The following is a 21,917-nucleotide window of genomic DNA, read 5'->3' as shown; positions in this document are numbered from 1 at the left end:
GTTTGTGTAGAACAGTCTCTTTTTTTTTTGAGACGCGGAGCCTTGCTCTGTTGCTGGGCTGGAGTGCAGTGGCGCAATCTCAGCTCACTGCAACCTCTGCCTCCCAGGTTCAAGCGATTCTCCTGCCTCAGCCTCCCGAGTAGCTGGGACTACAGGTGCATGCCACCATGCCCAGCTAGTTTTTGTATTTTTAGTAGAGACAGGGTTTCACCATGTTGGCCAGGATGGTTTCGATCTCCTGACCTCGTGATCTGCCTGCCTCGGCCTCCAAAGTGCTGGGATTACAAGCGTGAGCCGCTGCGCCCAGCCTAGAACAGTCCCATTTTATACCCATTGTCTAGGTGTGATTATTAATAGTACTTTTTTTTTAGTTTTTAAATTGTCCCTATTGGCCGGGTGCGGTGGCTCACGCCTGTAATCCCAGCACTTTGAGAAGCCAAGGTGGGTGGGTCACCTGAGATCAGGAGTTCGAGACCAGCCTTGCCAACATGATGAAACCTCATCTCTACTAAAAGTACAAAAATTAGCCTGGAATGGTGACAGGTGCCTGTAGTCCCAGCTACTCTGGAGGCTGAGGCACGAGAAGCCGAGATTGTATCACTGCACTCCAGCCTAGGTGACAGAGCGAGACTCCGCCTCAAAAAAAAAAGTCCCTATTTATTAGCTTTTATATTTAGCACTTTTTTTTAATCTTAAGAATAAGAAATGTTAGAGCTAAAAAGGAAGTGAGGGGTTATTGGATTTAGTCTCTTCTTCTTAACGTCTTTTGGCTAGTTAATGATAGAGGAGGGACTAGAACCTAGGTCTCCTGATCCCAGCTGTGCTTTTTCTTCCTGTAAAACTGCTTAATACAGTTTATTTGATTCTGAAGAGCTGTAGTGAAGAACAATGTGAATAACCTAAAATTCTGTAGTAGAGTATTTTTCTAATTGTATTATGTTTAAATACTGCTAATGACCTGTGCCAACAAAATATCAGGTCTCATTGATTGTTTTAATATAGTTATTTTGGAGTACTTTTAAATTAAATGCAAAAGAAGCTTCTAAAACTTTGAGATATTCTATTATTTTAATAGTATTCTTCATGAATTCTTGTTTACATTGTTAATTGGCAGAGTCAGCTTTTTTTGCCATAGTAAAACTTATTATTTTATTAATATTAATATCCAGATTATTGAAAATGCTAGTGATTTTGTGTTTATTTCATGATTTTAGTTCTTGGGTAAACAACAAAAAGCAATGAAGACAGTGGTTGGAAAATAGTATTTATGAGGAGAAGTTAAATAAAAATAATTTTAACTACAAATTAGAACATGAAGGGAGAATAATAGCTTTTTGTCTTTTTTTTGTTTGTTTTTGAGCCAGGGTCTCACTCTGTCGCCCAGGCTGGAGTGCAGTGGCACCATCAATGTTCACTGCAGCCTTGACCTCCCGGGCTCAGGTGATCCTCCCGCTTCAGCCCCCCACCGAGAAGCTGGGACTATAGGCGTGTACCAGCATGTTTGGCTAATTTCTTGTAGAGACAGGGTTTTGCCATGTTGCCCAGGCTGATCTCGAACTCCTGGATTCAGGCAGTCCACCCACCTTGGCCTCCCAGAGGGCCAGGATTATAGGTATGAGCCACCGTGTTCAGCTGAGAATAATAGTTTTTAACCTAGAGAATTGTATAAAATAAATCATTCAGAAGAGCATTGCGAAAAGAACAGAAAAATATTATTTTGTACTTAAAAATATAGTTGTTTAGTTGCTAAATGTTGAGAGACTAACTTTATTTTTATTTTTTTGGAACAGAGTCTTGCCCTGTCGCCCAGGCTGAAGTGCAGTGACATGATCTCGGCTCACTGCAACCTCCGCCTCCCAGGTTCAAGTGATTCTTGTGCCTCAGCCTGCTGAGTAGCTGGAATTACAGGCACATGCCACCATGCCTGGCTAATTTTTGTATTTTTAGTAGAGACAGGGTTTTGCCACGTTGGCCAGGCTGGTCTCGAACTCCTGGCCTCAAGTAATCCACCTGCCTTGGCCTCCCAAAGTGCCAGGATTACAGGTATGAGCCACTGGGCCTGGCCAAATTTAAATAATAGTAATCTAAAAAGTAATGGTTCTTCAGTCTGAAAAGACAGAACGAAAGGTATGAATTGGGTGAGTTTTGCATTTGTTCATCTACTAAAGTTAGAACAGCACTTTTTTATTGTTAATAGATTTATTGATTTTAAAAAAAGATACATGCTTGGCCAGGCATGGTGGCGTGCATGCATAATTCCAGTTACTTAGGAGGCTGAGGCTTGAGAATCACTTGAACCTGGGAGGCGGAGGTTGCAGTAAGCTGAGATTGCACCACTGCACTTTAGCCTGCGTGACAGAGAGAGACCCCGTCTCAAATAAATAAGTAAATAAATAATGCATGCTTAATTTTGAAAAACATTCAAACAATACAAAGTAGAGATTCTGAGTGGGGAGGGTGTGGGGAGAGAGGGAGTTGGAAGGAAAAGAGAGAGTGAGTACAGAGAGGGAGAGAGAGAATTACTTTAAATGTCTCCATTTATAGATAACTTATCACTGTTAACAGTTTGGAGACCTCTTCAAGTATCTGTCTATGGAGAGCTCCTGTTAAACCTGTAAAAAAGCAAGATGGTACTTGGAAGCCCAATCTTGTTCAACACAGAACAAATATTTGGTGGGTTGATGATGTGAAAAACTGTAAGGAGTTCAGTAAGTCTTTAAATCCATAAGTAATAGTCTGTAATAGTTAATAATGATCAGGGGATCTAGATGTGTTTTAGGCTCTAGCTATAACCTTTATTTGCTTACTTGATAGAATGTCATCTTAATTGGCTATTAATGTCAGAGGCAGACTTTTGGGGTAGACTGTTCATGCATGGTATCGCCTGATATATAAATTCTTACATTTTTAATTAGATGGCTTTTAATAAATTCTTAGGGGTAACCAGTTCTTTTAAGAACAAAGAAGAAAAATGGGTTTAAAACTATAACAGAAAGTAAGGAGAGACCTTCTTAACATTTAGAGTCTTAAATATTGCTTTGGAGTTATTCTCTAAAGTCCTTAAAGGACACATAGTCCCACTTAGGTGGTTTCAAAATTAGTATTGAGTTTCCTTTTGTTTCCTCATTCATATCCTTCGTCATTGTTTGGTATGCTGACCTACAACATGATAGCCCATGATTATCTGGAAAAACAAGAAGGGATTTTATAATTTAAAGAATGTAGGAGTGCTAAATGTTAGAGAAATAATGGAATATGTGGAAAATTCCGTAAGTTTAAAAGGATAAAATATGCCAGCAAATGTATTTTTAAGGATTTGGCAATAATTTGAGTAGATGCGTGGTGTTTTCCAGATGAGGGAACAAAAGCATAGAAATGGGAAACATTTGGAGGACATTGAATAGAAGCTTTATGAACGTGAATAATTAAAGAAAAACTGGAGATATAGGCTGCTACTAGTTAGTTGAATGCTGACTATAGAGTTGGGAATTTGTCTTCTAGTGAGAACCTTGAAGTTTTTTGACCAGGAGCTAACAAAGCCATGTTTTCTAGGAAGGCTGCAGAAAGTGTGCAGAAAGAATGGGGGTTAGGGAGAGTGGGAGACTTTAGCAGAAGAAGTGATTGATAGGCTATGGGAATAATCCAGGAATGAGGCATTGGAGACCTTAGGAGAGTAGTGGCAGTGCTGTCCCTAGGGCCTGTAAAAGTCTCAATTTTCCATTAGGTTATAGTAATGCAGTTAGATAAATGGTGCTAAAATTGCTTTCCATAAGTTTTGTGTAATACTGTGCAAAGGAAACCTTGTTACAGGGGATATATTTTCAGCGATTAATGCTTGCATATTGTATTTGCATGATATAATATGTCACATAGAAAGGTCTGCTTAAAGATTTCATGCACATTTTCAGAAGTCTGGAATGTATGAGGCTTTGCAAGGTGTTTTTTAAGTTTCTATATCTCTTCTAAGTTCTTTATTAGAACAACTTGCTTTATAAGGGGCTACCACAGAATGAATGCTTATCTACCTGACGCATTTCTCTTTTCTGTGACTATGGCGGATGTCTTTGTCAGTTAGATGTAATGTTGAGATGCTTCATCCATACTGTTTACAGGTTTGTTTTTGTTTTGTTTTGTTTTTTTGAGGCACGGTCTCACTCTGTCATCCAGGCTGTAGTGCAGTGGCACCATCTTGGCTTACTGCAACCTCTGTCTCCCAGGTTCAAGCGATTCTCCTGCCTCAGCCTCCTGAGTAGCTGGGATTACAGGCACCTGCCACTACGCCCAGCTAATTTTTGTATTTTTAGTGGAGACGGGGTTTCATTATTTTGGCCAGGCTGGTCTCGAACTTCTGACCTCAAGTGATCCATCCGCCTTGGCCTCCCAAAGTGTTGGGATTACAGGCGTGAGCCATGGTACCTGACCCCTCTTTACAGTTTCTTTAGCTGAGCATATGTACTTGCATCCTTTATTTCTAAAGACTATTTCTTTTTCTCTTTTTATCTCCTCAGATTACTAATTCATTTTCTCTTGAAACCCCATCTCTACTAAAAATACAAAAAATTAGCTGGGCGTGGTGGAGGGCGCCTGTAGTCCCAGCTACTTGGGAGGCTGAGGCAGGAGAATGGCATGAACCCAGGAGGCGGAGCTGGCAGTGAGCCGAGATGGCGCCACTGCACTCCAGCCTGGGCGACAGAGCCAGACTCCGTCTCAAAAAAAAAAAAAAAAAAGAGATTTTTTTTGTTTTGTTTTGTTTTAAAGGAAAAAATTATCACGGTGCTTGCTATTAAAGATAGGAGTGGAAAAAGATGAAAGAAGCAAACTACTTTCATAAGTAGTAGTGTCCGAGTATGCCAGGTTATAGTTATTTTGAGCCATCCCAGGGAAGAAGAAATTTTCATATATTAGTTTTAAGAGGGCACTCTGGCGCAATTCTTATTTTCTCCCAAATGTATCATTTTATTAGAAGAGATAAATTAGGAAGTTAGAAAATGTGATTTTTTGACAGTTTTCTAGTTCTGATTAGCAAAAATTTGGGACTGAGACCTAGGTAGAAAGTAGCTTTATGTCTTGACAAATATTTTCTATTTATAATAATTTAATTAAAATTTGTACACTGGTGATGCTTATATATGAGGGATTTACTGTTGTGCAGAGATTTAGATATGAACATTACACTTAGGCCTAGAGTGAATGCTGGTCAGTACTGCTGAACCATGAAACCCTTGGATTTCTATGCTAGAACCAGTCAGTATCTTGAAGTCCTTTAACCCGTGAGATCCTCTGTCATCTCTTTGATTAGATTGTACATTATAAGTATTAACTTCAGACTTTGCTTTGGAGAATCCTACAGACTATTAAGGCTTATAAACAAACTCCTTAGGTTAGCATTGCACAAAATTATGTTGTTCTGATTTGAAACTGTCCAAATTTGTATTGCTAAATATCCCCTGATGTACTGTCTTGGAGATCAAATGTTTGTGTTCCATTTGACTCCAGGTTCTTCAGGTCTTGCAGACTTTGGGCTTTCTCTGTTTGCCTGTCCTCTGGTTGTCTACTTTGTGTCAGTACTATAGTTGTTGGCTGTGAAGAGAGCAGAGACAATAGAAGGGAGTTAGTCAGGAGGCCTGGTGAGGGTGGTGGGAATGAGACAGAATTTGGGAGCAAAGGAAAAGAGTAATTGAAATATTTCTTGCAGTTCTCATTATTTTTGCTTATTTTATACTTCTGGGTTTTTTTTAAATCATTTTTTCTTTCTTTCTTTTTTCTTTTCTTTCTTTTTTTTTTTTTTTCCAGAAACCCCATTTCATTTCACTTTGCCTAAAGAAGGTGATATCATCCCACCATTGACTGGTGCAACCCCACCTCTTATTGGGCACCTAAAATTGGAGCCCAAGAGACACAGTACTCCTATTGGTGAGTGAATAAAAAGTAATGATATTTAAGGCAGAATTTCTGAGATATCATTCTCTACACAAGTGATATTTTAGATCTGAGGAGTTGGGTCTGGCTGGTAAGGTGGATTTTTGTTTTAGAGAGAATAGGGTTATGAAGTCTGATTCTGTGATTTTACTACTAGGAGATGAGGGGTAAAGAGAGGAAGGAAAGAAAGGGTGGAGGGAAGTAAGAAAGAAAGAGAATACTTAAAAGAATTTTATCTTATTACTTGCAAGGCAGTAGAATCTGAGTGCTAAGTAGTGATATAGAGCTGTTTTATAAGGAAGGAACAGGAAGTGGGGTAGAAGTACTATTTATTCAGTACCTTGGCTAATTAATCAGTCTGCTGCTTGACAGGGCAAGAAAACTTAGATCCTCCTTCCCTGAAGCAGCCAGTAGTCTTCTACATTAACCTATTTGTTTTCTCTAGTCAGTGCTGGGAGGTAACAATCATGCCGTCTGGAGTCTCCTGCTACCTATGCCTGATGCTGGCAGATGTGGGTTGGCTGAGGGCTCATGCAGCATCCTTTGTCCAGATGCAGAAGTGGAACTGAATCCTGTTGCTCCTCTTAAGACCAGGTGTCAATACTAGTTCGTAGTTGTTGATACTTATGACAGGGATCTATCCTAGGAACCTCCTTCAATCCTGCAGAGCTGTGGAGCCAAACAGGCAAATTGATGACCTTGAATTGCTGTTTTTTGTGTTTGTATTTTAGTGTTCTTTTTTTCTTCCTCCCTCCCTCACTTCTTTCAGGTATTAGCAACTATCCAGAAAGCACCATAGCAACCAGTGATGTCATGTCTGAAAGCATGGTGGAGACCCATGATCCCATACTTGGGAGTGGAAAAGGGGATTCTGGGGCTGCCCCAGACATGGATGATAAATTATGTCTAAGAATGAAACTGGTTAGTCCTGAGACTGAGGCGAGTGAAGAGTCTTTGCAGTTCAACCTGGAAAGTAAGTTTTATGTTAATCTTGGGTAATTAGTAGCTGCAGATCATCCGGGGAGTGTATTGATTATAATCTAGTTATAATAATTGATACTTCTATATTTATAAATGTATTTGTAAAGTCTTACACTCATAGATTTAATTCTTTGCTTTTGGCCAGCCTGTCATGTTACTAAAGATACTCTGTTTTATAATCTCCATGTTATAGCTTGTTTCTATTAAGTCTGTTGCTATGTAATTGGTTTCCCTATTCAGAAAGACTTCAGAATAGGGTAGAAAACTTTTAGGACTGTGGATTCACATTGCAAATTAATGTTGATTCTTTCTCACATGAATTAGAAGTTGTTTGGTAGGGCTAGAATAAAGAGAAGATACAAGGGAGGGATGCAAAGTAGGGACCAGATGCTGAAAGGCTTTTTACATCATGCTGAGAAGCCGAAGAATTTTAGGCAAGGGAGTAATATGATCAGATTTGCCTTTAAAAAAAAGCATCAGCTGAGTCTTTCAAAACCTTGTGCCTTTGTGCATGATGGTTCCTTTCCTTGCATTTCCCGTATTCTGTTCTCCTGCCTGGTAGATTCTACCCAGTTTTTAACCAGAAAGTGAGGTCATTGGTAGTGGGGCTGGAGATGAGGGATGAATTTGAGGAGTGAGTAGGCAGAACGATGGTGCCAGGTGAATATGGAAGTAAGGGGGAGGAAAAAAAGAGAGAATGACTCTTCACATATACTGTATCATCTCATTTCCATAATAGTACTCCCAAGTAGGTATCTGCATTTTCATTTTATTGATGAGAAAACAGAGTAAGAGAGGTTTTTAAGTTACATGTCTAAGGTCACAATAATTGGTGCTAGGTGGAGTTGGAATTTGAGTCAGACCTAACTCTGAAGCTTATAATTTTTTCATTTCAGGTAATTTGTAAAAGCTGTTTAAGGGGGATTAGAAGAGGAAGAAATCTCATAAAAGAGATTATAAAGGAACGTTCAGAGAGAAGGAGAACTAGGAGGGTATATGAAGCCATGGAAGCCTATGGGGAGGAGAGTTACAAGAAGATCATGTCAGGCACAGGAGCAAGTTTAGTAAGATGTGTCTGGAAATATACTTTGACTTTGGCAATTAGGATCCATTTGGTGACTCTAGCAAGAGCCATTTCAGTGCAGCAGTTGAGGTGGGAGCTATACTGAAAGTAATTGAGGAAGGATGAGGAAGAGGAGATGAGGCTGCAAATGTACTCTCTACTTTTGAGAAGTTTATGTGAGAGAAGAAGAGAAAATATGGTGAGTTAGAGGGAAATACAGGGTTGAGAGAGGATTTGTTATTTTTAGGCTGGGAGAGGCCTGAGCAAGTTTATAGATTTTAACCCATTTATGCTTAGTGTTCCACTATTGGAACGCTAAGCTTGTGGGAGTTATTTATATCCTACTGCTCAAGGTCATCACCAAGGTCTGATTTTTCACAAAAAAAAATTTGCAGCCTCCAGCATAAATGGGTTAAGGAAGGATCCAAAAGAGGGAGGCATAGATTAAAGATGAGGGAATTGGAGGAAACAGTTGATGAATTAAGGCCCTGAAGAAGTTGGGAGGGGAAGCTATTGAAGACTACACAGAATAGGTTGGATAAGCAGGACTTCTTCCCTGAGACCAGAGAAAAGTAATTTTAGCTAGTACATTTTTAGCTCTTACTGTATGCCAGGTACTTCACATGTATAGCTCATTAAATCTCATAAGAAGCCTATGAACTAGATCCTATTATTATCCTCCTTTTACAGATGAGGAAACTGAGGCACAGGAAGGTTGAGCACCTTCCCTAAACATAGCTAGTAAATGGAGTAGCCTGGACACAAATCCAGGAAGTCTGGTTGCAAATCTTTAATGCTGTGGTACTTACTGATTTGAATCTTAGCAACTCAGTAGACTGAGTGAAAGTATTACATGGTTCCATCCTTACTAACATCTTCTCTGGAATAAATAAGGGCTTATTGCCAGGCATAGTGGTTGGTGTGCTCCTGTAATCCCAGCAATGCCAGAGGTTGAGGTGGGAGGTGTGCTTAAACCCAGAAGTACAAGACCAGCCTGGGCAACATAGTGAGATCTCATCTCAAAAATAAAAATTTTAAAAAGGGTTTGTCAAGAGAGAGAGTATGTGATAGCCTTAAATCTTACTTTACCTTTGGATCTGAAATTACAACTAGCTAAGTGTTAAGGATGATTATATCAGTAAATTTTACTGCCTTTCCTAATACCAGGAGCATAGTATCAAGGACTGTATTCAGTGTTACTTACATCATTTCATCCTCACAACAAACTTTTGAGGTTTGTTGTGTTTTTATCTTACAGAGGAGGACACTGAGACTCAAAATGACAAAGTAGTTTACTCCTAGGTTGGACTATTAAGTGCAATAGCCAGGGTGTGAGCCAGGTTTCTATTTCAGAGCCAGGGCTGCAACTGAATTTCAGCTGCCTCCCTGATGGACTGTTTAGATTATGTTGGGTCACGAATATTTTAGAAATAATTAAAAAACATTTAAGGGTTGTTTTCTCTAAGGCTGGTATAAATTGTAAATGAACAAATTTTAATCCCTTGAAATTAGTGACGTTGTGAGAATATGGGATTTTTTTCAGTATGACCTTTAATTTGTTGCTGCATGTTCTTGAAAATGTCCTTTTTTTTTTTCTTTTTTTTTTTTTGAGACAGGGCTTCTCTCTGTCACCCAGGCTGGAGTGCAGTGGGGTGAACTCGGCTCACTGCAGCCTCCATCTCCCAGGCTCAAGCGATCCTCCCATCTTAGCCCCCTGAGTAGCTGGGACTACAGGCATGCCACCATCCATGCCTGGTTAATTTTTGTATTTATTATAGAGATGGGGTTTCGCCATGTTAGCCAGGCTGGTGTTGAACTCCTAGGCTCAAGCGATCCTCCTGCCTTGGCCTCTCAAAGTATTGGGATTACATGCATGAGCCACTGTGCCTGGCCACCCTTTATGTTTGAAGTGTCTGTCCTAAAGCACTTTGGGAAGAACTTGGGTACCTTCTATTTGTGGGTGCTCTAAAAACTATTTAAAATTGCCTAAAATATTTTCTACATATTTTATTAAGTTCTTTCATTTTTAATTTGTTTTTAATATGATATAAATTTAAAAATTTTTTTGGTTTTTAATTTTGTATTATTACGTACTTTTTTAACTTCTTATATGGGCAGAGATGAATTGGGATTCAGAAGTTTAATTTTCATTTAAGAATGTTACTGCTGGCCGGGTGTGGTGGCTCATGCCTGTAATCCCAGCACTTTGGGAGGCTGAGGCGGGTGGATCACCTGAGGTCAGGAGTTCGAGACCAGCCTGGCCAAGATGATGAAACCCCATCTCTACTAAAAATATAAAAATTAGCCGGGCATGGTGGCAGGCACCTGTAATCCCAGCTACTTGGGAGGCTAAGGCAGCAGAATCTCTTGAACCCGAGAGGTGGAGGTTGCAGTGAGCTGAGATCATGCCACTGCACTCCAGCCTGAGCGACAGAGTGAGACTCTGTCTCAAAAAAAAAAAAAAAAAAGAATATTACTGCTAAGGGCTAGGTGTCGTAGCTCGTATGTGTAATCCCAGCACTTTGGGAACCTGAGGCAGGTGAATCACCTGAGGTTGGAAGTTTGAGACCAGCCTGGCCAACATGGTGAAACCCCATCTCTACTAAAAATACAAAAATTAGCTGGGTGTGGTGGTACACACCTGTAATCCCAGCTACTCGGGAGGGTGAGGCATGCGAATCACTTGAACCCAGGAGACACAGGTTGCAGCAAGTCGAGATTATGCTGCTGCACTCTAGCCTGGGCAACAGAGTAAGACTCTGTCTCCAAAAAAAAAAAAAAAAAGTTATTCATTGTATTGTTTCTTGCCAACCTTATTAGTCTTTTATAGGAAGTTTGAAAGAAAATTGATTGGTAGAAGTGAGAAAAACTTGTACCATTAAATTACAAGAAATAGCCGGCCGGGCGCAGTGGCTCTTGCCTGTGATCCCAGCACTTTGGGAGACCGAGGCGGGCGGATCACGAGGTCAGGAGATTGAGACCATCCTGGCTAACATGGTGAAACCCCGTCTCTACTAAAAATACAAAAAAATTAGCTGGGCGTGGTGGCGGGCGCCTGTAGTTTCAGCTGCTGGGGAGGCTGAGGCAGGAGAATGGCGTGAACCCGGGAGGCGGAGCTTGCAATGAGCCGAGATTGCGCCAGTACACTCCAGCCTGGGCGACAGAGTGAGACTGCATCTCAAAAAAAAAAAAAAAATTAAAACAAATCTGGCCTGCACTGCAGCCTGGATGACAGAGCGAGACTCCATCTCAAAACAAACAAAAAAAAACAAGAAATCTGGCAGATCACTTGATTTCAGGAGTTTGAGACCAGCTTGGGAAACATGGCAAAACCCTGTCTTTGCTAAAAAATACGAAAAATTAGCTGGACGTGGTGGTGCATGCCTGTAGTCCCAGCTACTCAGGAGGCTGAGGCACGAGAATCGCTTGAACCCGGGAGGCGGAGGTTGCAGTGAGCTGAGATCATGCCACTGCCCTCCAGCTTGGGCGATGGAGTGAGACTGTCTCAAAATAAATAAATAAATAAATAAAATTACAAGAAATGTTTGTATGTTTATACTTATTAGCTTTACTTATTTTTATTTCTTTTTGTTATTTGTTGCAAGTACCAGTAGAGCAGAGTGAAGGTTTTTTGGTGTGATACTAACTAAATTCTGTTTCTCTTTCCTTTCTCTCATTGGTTTTGTTTTTATTCAGAGCCTGCAACTGGTGAAAGAAAAAATGGATCTACTGCTGTTGCTGAGTCTGTTGCCAGGTAACCAAAGCTGGATGCTATTTAGAGTTTAATACGCAGCTACTGGTAATGAGGGTAGATGGTTTATCAACAAAGGAAAAAAGTTAAAATGAGACTCTTTCATAAAGGATTTAGCAATGTTTTGAATGAATCATAGACTTTTTAGTTAATACTTTTTTAAGTGTAGTGAAGCTTTTTTCTACACCTAGAACTAAGATAATTGAAATGTCTTTTCTTTTGTTCATGTGAGAGTTCCCTTCCCCCCTTTTTTCTGTTGCTGATACAAGAGTCTCCACAATCTCAGGATAGTTGATCCAATTGATGAGAAAAAGAAGGATTAATAAGAGATAGCTACAGATCTTGTTCCTTCTGCAATTGCATACTCAGCTGCAGCCTCAGGTCGTTTTCTCTTCTGCCTGCCAAATTAACTACTACGTTGAGCTGTTATTTTTGCTTTGTCATGGATGTTGTAATGCTTTGAGGATGAGTATGACCCCATACTGAGGTTTTGGTTGGTAAGCTTTGCCATCTGGTGGCTGTGAGAGTACAATTGTTTCAGGCATGAGTCATCCAGCGTGAAAACACTAATAGCAGTTGGTGAAATATAGGCAAGAATTCTTTTTTTATTTTATTTTTTATTTTTTGAGACAGAATCTTGCTCTGTTGCCCAGGCTGGAGTGCAGTGGTGAGATCATGGCTCACTGCAACCTCAACATCCTGACCTCCAGCGATCCTCCTGCCTCAGCCACCTGAGTAGCTGGGGCTACAGGCATGTACCACCTCATCTGGCTAATTTTTGTATTTTTTGTAGAGATGAGGATCTTACTATGTTGCCCAGGCTGGCCTTGAACTCCTGGGCTCAAGTGATCCGCCTGCCTTGACTTCCCAAAGTGCTGGGATTACAGATGTGAGCTACCATGCCCCACCAAGAATTCTTAAATTAGAGGCTAGGCAGGTACTGTAAATAACTAAAGTGGCTAGGTACAAGACAGAGTGTTTTGTTTTTTTTTTTTTTTGAGACAGAGTCTCACTCTGTCACCCAGGCTGGAGTGCAGTGGCACGATCTCGGCTCACTGCAAGCTCCGCCTTCCAGGTCCACGCCATTCTCCTGCCTCAGCCTCCTGAGTAGCTGGGACTACAGGCGCCTGCCACACGCCTGGCTAATTTTTTTTTTTGTATTTTTAGTGGAGACGGGGTTTCACTGTGTTAGCCAGGATGGTCTCTATCTCCTGACCTCGTGATCCGCCCGCAAGACAGAGTGTTGAGGACAATGGCAAACTGAATGTATGGTCCATGTGAAAGGGTGTGCCCCACTCAACTCCAGCCAGTAGTTGTCATGCGAGACTGCAAACTTATTGTTGCCACAACTTTGTTTTTAAAAAGAAATTTGGATTTTTAAAAATAAAATATCAAATAAAAGAGGCCTGTGGACTAAATGTGACCTCACTTGTGAGTTTCTGACCTTTTTCAAAGTCTTTTGATCTGTTCTTTGCTATGTCTTAGAGAGATTAGTTCCTCTCTGGGCTATTGTATATTTAATCTGAAAGATAAGTACCTTAGAGTCCTTTTTCATTTGAAGATCCCTTAATGATATGTAGTCTTAGAAGTTGAAGAAAATGGAGTGTGTATCTGGTCCGTTTGGCTTTAATAGAATTTTTGGCCAGGAATAAGTTGTTATTAGTCTGTACATGTGCATATTCAGACGGAACAGAGTATGTTGCTGAAGCTTCTAGAACTCTTAGGGTAGAAAGTAGAGAGGAGAAAATAAGGAAAAACTTTGAGCAGAGGGTTGGAATGGTGGATCATAGAATGAGATGAAATTTTTGATGTTGTGAAGAAAATTTTCTATATAAGAATCTAAATTAAAAAAATTTGACTTGTTTGCTGTTGGGTTCACTCTAATAAATCATCTAAAGTAAGCTCTGTCACAATATTGGAAGTGGTTCTTGGTTCATCTGCATTTAGGTGGAGATTTTTTGTTTGTTTGTTTGTTTGAGACAGGGTCTCACTTTGTCAACCAGGCTGCAGTGCAGTGGTGCAATCACAGTTGACTGCAGCCTTGACCTCCCAGGCTCAAGCGATCCTCCTGCCTCAACCCCACAAGGAGCTGGGACTACAGGAACTTACCACCAGGGGCTAATTTTTGTATTTTTAGTAGAGATGGGGTTTCGTCATGTTGCCCAGGCTAGTCTCTAACTCCTGAAGCTCAAGTGATCCGCCTAGCTTGGCCTCCCAAAGTGGTAGGATTACAGGTATAAGCCACCGTGCCCAGCCTACATGAAACTTTTAAGTGTTGTTTGTAACTGTCCTCTGTTCAAATTACTTGCTGTCACCTTATTTCTCAGTCATTTTACTATAGAAAGTTTCAAGCATATACGAAAGTAGAGAGAGTAGTATAATGGACTGCCATGTATTCATCACCCAGTTCCAAAAATTTCTTATGGCCAGTCTTGATTCATTTATATTTCCAGCACTCCTCTCCCTGCTGAATTATTTTGAAGATAATTTCAGCATTATATAATTTTATCTGAAATACTTCAGGGCTGTCTCCAAAAGATAAGGATTCTTATTTTAAACTTAACCATATTACTATTATCATACTTTAAAAAATTGACAATGGTTCCTTAGTATCATAAAATATTCAATGTTCAGATTTCTCTGATTGTCTCATAAATGGTGTTTTACAGTTTGACTCAAGATCTAAATAAGGTCCACATATTGCATTTGATTATGTCTCTTTAAGTCTTTTAAAATACAGAGTACCCCTCCAGTCTTTTTTTTTGCCTCTTGCTTACAAATTATTTGTTGAAGGTACAGATTGTTGTATGGTTTTCTACATTCTGGATTTTGCCGATTGCATCTTTATGGTATTTAATACAGTCCTCTGTCCACCTTATTTCCAGTGAATCTTCCTTGAGAATTTTAAATTATGCTAATTCAAAACAAGTATGGAGAATTTGCATTTTGGTGTAAGGTGGTTTGGAGTTTGATATGCAGAGAAAGCATTTTATATCCTCTGTGCATAAAAGGATAATCTCCAAAAGTACTTTTCTTTTCAAAGTTAACAATATATTGCTTTAATATATTGTCTTAGTCCCCAGAAGACCATGTCTGTGTTTAGCTGTATCTGTGAAGCCAGGCAAGAGAATGAGGCTCGAAGTGAGGATCCCCCCACTGCACCCATCAGGTAAGCATTATTTTTATAGAATCTTTTGGGCTCCATTGGTTCACAAAATGGTTGGTGCCCAAATCCTAATATGTACTGTACTATGGTTTGAATGTGGCATGTGTTGGAAACTTAACCCCCAGTGCAACAGTGTTGAGAGGTAATTAGTGGTATTGGTATAAAGCTACAGAAGTTGACCACACATACACAAAAAAGAGGTAATTAGGTCATGGGGGCACTGCCCATATGTATACATTAAGGCTGTTACAGTGAGCATGGGTTAATTATAAAAGGCTGAAGGGGTAGTTTGGCCCCCTTTCCACCTTCTTGAATGCACCCTCACCATGTGATGCCTTCCACCGTGTTACGATGCAGCTAGAAGGCCCTCACCAGCTGGCCATCTAGATGCTAGCGCCATGTCCTTGGACATTTCAGCATTCAGAACCATGAGCCAAATCCTGTAAATCTCTTTTCTTTGTAAATTTCCCAGTCTGGTGGGAATTCTGTTATAGCAGCAGAAAACAGACTAAGATGTACTGCTATTTTGTGAGCTTGAGCTTACCATTTTTTTTTTAAACCTTGAGGGACTATAATGTATTCTGCATGGATTTATGAGCTGTCATGAGAAATTTTGTTAAATATTTTATAGATACACATTTTTGTCTTTATCTGCCAGTTGTATCAATTTGAAATGACTGACTTCATAAATGTATTTATTAATTTATTTTGAGATAGGGTCTCACTCTGTCACCCAGGCTGGAGTGAAGTGGCGTGAACATGGCTCACTGAAGCCTTTACCTCCTGGGCTTCAGCCTCCCAAGTAGCTAGGGCCACAAGCATGTGCCACCATACAGGCTAATTTTTCTATTCTTTGTAGAGATGGCTTCTCACTGTGTTGTCCAGTCTGGTTTCAAACTCCTGGGATCAAGCAGTCCTCCCACCTTGGCATCCAGAAGTGTTAGGAATACAAGTGTGAGCCACTGTGCCCTGCCTATGAAAATAATTTTTATAATTCCTCATTTCTCAGATTAGTTTTTCTTATTTTGGAAACTATGTTTACTTTTAACAGACTTTTTATTTCTCCTTAGTTTCCCACAGAGCAAAATATGAGATGTTTAACATCCCAAATTTAAAGTTTTTCAGACTTAATGGAATTAATTTTTCCGTAATTTCTTTTTCTTTTTAGAGACAGGGTCTCACTCTGTCACCCAGGCTGAGGTGCAGTGGTGCAGTAGTAGCTCACGGCAGCCCCAAATTCCTAGGCTCAAGCAATCCTCGTGCCTGAACCCCCTGAGTGGCTAGGACTACAGGCATGTGCTGCCGTGTCTGGCTAATTTTTTTGTTTTTTTAACTTTTTGTAGAGACAGGGTCTCCCTCTGTTGCCCAGGCTGGTCTCAAACTCCTGGGCTCAAGTGATCTTCCTGCCTCGTCTTCCCAACATGCTAGAATTACAGATATGAGCAACTGTGCTTAGCCCCATAATTTCTTTACTCCATAATCTCTTACAACAGTTGTGAGGCAGGAAAAAAGTTTTGAGTTACAGGCCTTTATCTCTATTCAAATAATTAAGGAGGCGGCTGGCCACGGTGGCTCACGTCTGTAATCCCAGCACTTGGAGGCCAAAGCATGAGGATTACTTGAGGCCAGGAGTTTGAGATGATCCTGGGTGACATAGTGAGACCCTATTTCTACCAAGAAAAAAGAGAAAAAAAAAAAAAGCCGGATGTAGTGGCATGCGCTTGTGGTCGCAGCTACTTGGAAGACTGAAGTGGGGTGATCGGTTGAACCTGGGAGGTCGAGGCTGCAGGGAGCTGTGGTCTCGCCACTGCACTTTTAGCCTGGGGAACAGAGTGAGACCGTGTCTTAAAAATAAATAAATAAATAAATAAAAAGAGTATCTTGTATGGAATATATGATACTTATATTTAGTGTAGAGAAATAAGTAATGGCAGTGGAAAAGGACCAGTATTTTCATTATGAAGTGAGTATCTTTCACCTCTAAAATTCAGTGATTTTGTAATTAGACAATGTGATAATGTTTTGTCAGTAGGTGTATCACTAATAGTGATATAAGTAGCATGATTTAGCCAGGCATGGTGGCACTTTGGTAGACTGAGGTGGGTGGATGGCCTGAGCTCCGGAGTTGGAGACCAGCCTGGGCATCATGGTGAAACTTCGTCTCTACAAAAAGTACAAAATTAGCCAGGTATGGTGGTGCATCCCTGTAGTCCTAGCTACTTGGGATGCTGAGGTGGGAGGATGACTTGAGCCCAGGAGGTGGAGGTTATAGTGAGCCGAGATTGTGCCACTGCACTCCAGCCTGGGCGACAAAGCCAGACTCTGTCTTTAAAAAAAAAAAAAAAAAGCTAGATGGGGTGCCTCACACCTATAATCCCAGCACTTTGGGAGGCTGAGGAGGGGTGACCACTTGAGGCTAGGAGTTAGTGACCAGCCTGGCCAACATGGTAAAACCCTGTCTCTACTAAAAATACAAAAATTAGCCAGGCAGGGTGGTCCACGCTTGTAGTCTCAGCTACTCTGGAGGCTAAGGCATGAGAATCACTTGAACCCTGGAGGTGGAGGTTGCAGTGAGCCAAGATGGTGCCACTGCACTACAGCCTGGTCAAGAGAGTGAGAGTTATGTCTTATCCATTAAAAAAAAAAAAAAAGTAATAGGTAGCATAATTTCTAAACTTCTATGTTCATTATTGAAAGAAATATTTAAAATAAATATGTCAGTGCATTAAATGGGCATTCTGAATAAGTGTGAGCTTGTTGATATTCTTGGGAATCAGATGATCCTGAAATCATGTGATTTTAAAAATGGTGTAGTAATGACCCAGCTGTTACTAAATTTATTGATGTCACTGTATTGCCTTGCTTTTTTATTAAAGCGTTTTAAAATAGAGGTGCCAAGATGTTGGTTATATTGTTTAACCTTGGTGGAGCAAAGATCTGGGAATCTAGCTGGATTTGGTTCCAGATGCCTCATAAACAGAGCTACACTCAGAATAGAATAGTTAGACATTTGTTAAATATGGAGATGTATTCTTCCCTATTTCAATTTGGATTAATTTTTTTTTTTTTTTTTTTGAGATGGAGTCTTGGTCTGTCACCTAGGCTGGAAGTGCAGTAGGGTGATCTTGGCTCACTGCAACCTCCACCTCCCAGGTTCGAGGGATTCTCCTGCCTCAGCCTCCCAAGTAGCTGGGACTACAGGTGTATGCCACCACACATGGCAAATTTTTTTGTATTTTTAGTAGAGACGGGGTTTTGCCGTGTTGGCCAGGCAGGTCTCGAACTCCTCACCTCAGGTGATCCACCCGTCTTGGCTTCCCAAAGTGCTGGGATTACTGGCGTGAGCCGCTGTGCCCAGCCTAAAATTTACTTTCTTAGCATCAGTTTCTAAGTCTGGCATATAGTGACCAGAGTAGAATTGCATAGCTGGAACTAATGGAGAGGGAGAGAGGTATGGCACTTCTTACAATTTATTGGATTGCTGTAGAAGTAAAATTCCATTCAGGTATTCTAACCTGAATAAACAGCTTCTGAGGTGTCTTAGTCTCTTTGGGCTGCTACAACAAACTGCCATAGGCTAGATAGCTTATAAACAAAAGAATTTATTTCTCTCATTTCTGGAGGCTGAGAAGTTCTAGATCAAAGCACTGGCAGATTTGGTGTCTGGTGAGGGCCTGCTTCCTGTTTTGTAGACAGCTGTTCTCACATGGGAGTTGGGGGCAAGAGAGCTCTCCGAGGTCTCTTTTATAAGGGAACTAACCCTATTCATGAGGGCTCTGCCTCTTAATACCATCACCTTGGGGGTTAGGATTTAATACATCAGTCTTGGGGTGAAGGGGACATAGACATTTAGTCTGTAGCATGAGATAAAATTTATAAGCTTGTTTAGGATAGGAAACAACAATAATTGAATTCCTAAAATCGAGTCCTGGCTCTTCTGGCTTTTGAATCCTTTCCTTCTTGCTCAGCCATTGGTATGTTAGATGTCTTAAAGATTTAAATATGAATATTTAGTTGATATTGAAGGTGAACTGAGTCTCTTTAATTGCATTGTCTTAGCATCTAATATTGATTGAGTATCTGCTATGCTCAATATTTTAATATATGAACATTTATAAACCTCATAAGAGGTAAGTGCTACTCATGGTAGGTGTCTCCTGGTGGTCTTGTTCTTTCTTCTTCTTCATTGGACCATATATTCTCATTCAGTTGAGGTTCCTGAGAGATAGGACACAAACTATAACAACTCTATTCCAAATTCTTGGCTAGAACTCTATTCCAAATCCCTCTTTGAGCTCCTGTTCTGGTAGGCTGAGCTAAACAATATAGAAACCTCAGAAACTTCTTTTTTCCTTTTCCTTCAAGATCTAGAGCAGAGCAATCCCTGAAGAGCACTTCCTGCTTCCTTTACCCTGTCTACCTAGGAAAGCTGAGATCCTAAGGATAAGAGCTTCTGTCAAATAGGAGACAGCCCTAACTCTGTCTTTTTCTGGCCACATACTTAAATCAACATATGACATAGTTTCTAGGCCCCTTATCGTCCTTCATGTTACCTTCTGGGTTTATCTACAGTTTATGCCTTGTAAACTGTCATGCCCAGAACTGCAACACATATTCCAGATGTGGTCTTAGCATGGTCAGTTCAGAATGGATTCCTTTTATCTTTATTCTGGCTATTGTACATGTAATGGAGCCTAAAACTGCATTATGTTGATTTAATCTGAGTAGATTTTGCAATTAATTGATTCATAGAACATTCAGTCTTCTGTTCAAAGTACATGTATTAAGCATCTATTTTATATTAAGCTGTGAGTTAGGTGTTTTAAGTATAAAGATGGATAAGACATGAATGTCAAATTTCTGTTGACTTGGAGTTAGCCTGGACGTTTTTATTCTGGAGAATTGTTAGGGATATTTAAGAAAGCTCCTAGTCACTTCGGAAATCGTGGTATGTGGTTTGTAGGAGACATTCAACAAATGCTTGTGGAATAAAGGAACAAATCACTGATACCCAAATGGGATGACTTATGAAAAAAAATGGGCTATATCTTGAGAACTGTCTTTGAGAAACCAATTCATTCTGAAATGTTTAGTTGTAGATATATCAGTATAGCTGACAAAACTAGAAACTACCTACAGCTTTATCCTTTATAAGTCAGATTTTTTTTTCCTAAAAATATTGGTCAGGTGGGGATAAACAGTATCTAGAATGCTAGGAATCAGTTAAGGAATGTTAGAACCATTCATAAGGCCAGATGAGACATCTTGACTTAATTGATCTTTTTTCAAAATAGATCCCTAAGTTGCCCTTCATTGTCTGTGACTTCAGTAGTGGGTTTACATCTTTTTGTTTACTTCATTTTCCTGCATCAAGTTTCAGAGTTCAAAGCTACTGATGGGAAGAAATTTTATGACTCTTTTATCATCATGGTGGAATTGTTCTATCTACCATTATTTTTTTTACAGGAGTGAAATTATAATGAGGACTCCCAAGGTGATAATGCTTGACTACCTGACTTTCTCCCTTCCTTACATTTCTCAAATTGTCAAAATATGGCTCCCCCCTTGCCACTACTACACATACACATGCACGTGCACACACACACATTCACACATACACTTGCTTAATTGACATGGCTTCTTTATATGTTGCATTTTCAGGGGGAACTTGCTCCACTTTCCAAGTTCTCAAGGAGAAGAGGAGAAAGAAAAATTGGAGGGTGACCATACAATCAGGCAGAGTCAACAGCCTATGAAGCCCATTAGTCCTGTCAAGGACCCTGTTTCTCCTGCTTCCCAGAAGATGGTCATACAAGGGCCATCCAGTCCTCAAGGAGAGGCAATGGTGACAGATGTGCTAGAAGACCAGAAAGAAGGACGGAATATTAATCAGGAAAATCCTAGTAAGGCCTTGATTGAAAGGCCCAGCCAAAATAACATAGGAATCCAAACCATGGAGTGTTCCTTGAGGGTCCCAGAAACTGTTTCAGCAGCAACCCAGACTATAAAGAATGTGTGTGAGCAGGGGACCAGTACAGTGGACCAGAACTTTGGAAAGCAAGATGCCACAGTTCAGACTGAGAGGGGGAGTGGTGAGAAACCAGTCAGTGCTCCTGGGGATGATACAGAGTCGCTCCATAGCCAGGTGAGAGAACATACTAGGGTGCATCAGAGGCCTTGTTTTTGACTTTCAGGATTCTCAGAGAATTCAAGTTGTGGCATGTCTACCTAATGACAATTCTTGACAGTTTTGTACAGAACAGTGGTTAAAAGACAAAAACAACTTTTCTAAGATACAGATATGGTAGTGAAATTGTGGGTAGCTATAGCCATTAGATAGTCTTTTAGGGAAAATGTAGTATTGCTGCAGTTTTTTAGGTAGGTCTTTACTGGAGAAGAAAGCCAGAGATTCAGCCTGGGTCCTGTAATACTCTTCTACATTCACTCTTTTCCTTCTCCATAATTTTTTATCTTCCCTTCTAACCATCAGATCTAATTTTCTCTCCCTTAAGTCTGTTTCATCATGGTTCTCAGGAATTCAGAGAGTAGAAGGTAAGGGGGAAAGAAGCAGCATGAAGAATAGTGTATTTCAGCATATGAAACAGAAAGAATGGTAACAGGAATAGAGAGAGAGTTGGGGAAAAGTCCCCAGGTGACCAGGAACTGCAGAAGAGAGGCTAGACTAGAAGCTAATGTGAGGAAAAGGATTGGGGCTGATGAAAGTGAGGCTGGAGGAGTATCAGGTTCCAGGGAATAGAGTAGGGAAGTGTCGGTACTAGTAAAAATTAAGTAGGTGGCTATGCCTGGTGGCACATGCCTGAAATCCCAGCACTTTTGGAGGCTCAGGTGGGAGGATTACTTGAGCCCAGGAGTTTGAGACTAGACTGGGCAACATAGTGAGACCTTGTCTCTTAAAAAAAAAATTGAGTAGATAAAAAGAAGTAGTAGAAATGTATGTGTTAACAAATACATAGAAGTTCACAACATTTCATTGAGTGGCAGAGTGGGATCCATGGCAGAGAAAATTTGGTAGTTAC

General features: G+C 40.3%; 1 protein-coding gene across 7 annotated transcripts in view; it reads left to right on the top strand.

Moving 5' to 3' along the window:
- TP53BP1 (tumor protein p53 binding protein 1) overlaps positions 1 to 21,917 on the top strand; it is a 98,019-nt gene that overhangs the window by 52,126 nt on the left and 23,976 nt on the right. For all 7 annotated transcript variants that reach the window (XM_063652162.1, XM_054452174.2, XM_063652161.1 and 4 more), the window contains 5 exons: positions 5,794 to 5,913; positions 6,689 to 6,892; positions 11,660 to 11,717; positions 14,791 to 14,883; positions 20,542 to 21,025. In XM_063652162.1, the coding sequence (XP_063508232.1) occupies positions 5,794 to 5,913; positions 6,689 to 6,892; positions 11,660 to 11,717; positions 14,791 to 14,883; positions 20,542 to 21,025 (959 nt within the window). The remainder of the gene's footprint in view (positions 1 to 5,793; positions 5,914 to 6,688; positions 6,893 to 11,659; positions 11,718 to 14,790; positions 14,884 to 20,541; positions 21,026 to 21,917) is intronic.

Source organism: Pongo pygmaeus, chromosome 16 (assembly GCF_028885625.2).
Source record: "Pongo pygmaeus isolate AG05252 chromosome 16, NHGRI_mPonPyg2-v2.0_pri, whole genome shotgun sequence".
NCBI classification, from domain to species: domain Eukaryota; kingdom Metazoa; phylum Chordata; class Mammalia; order Primates; family Hominidae; genus Pongo; species Pongo pygmaeus.
The sequence above is the reverse complement of the archived record's forward strand: the minus strand, read 5'-3'. Positions and strand labels throughout refer to the sequence as shown.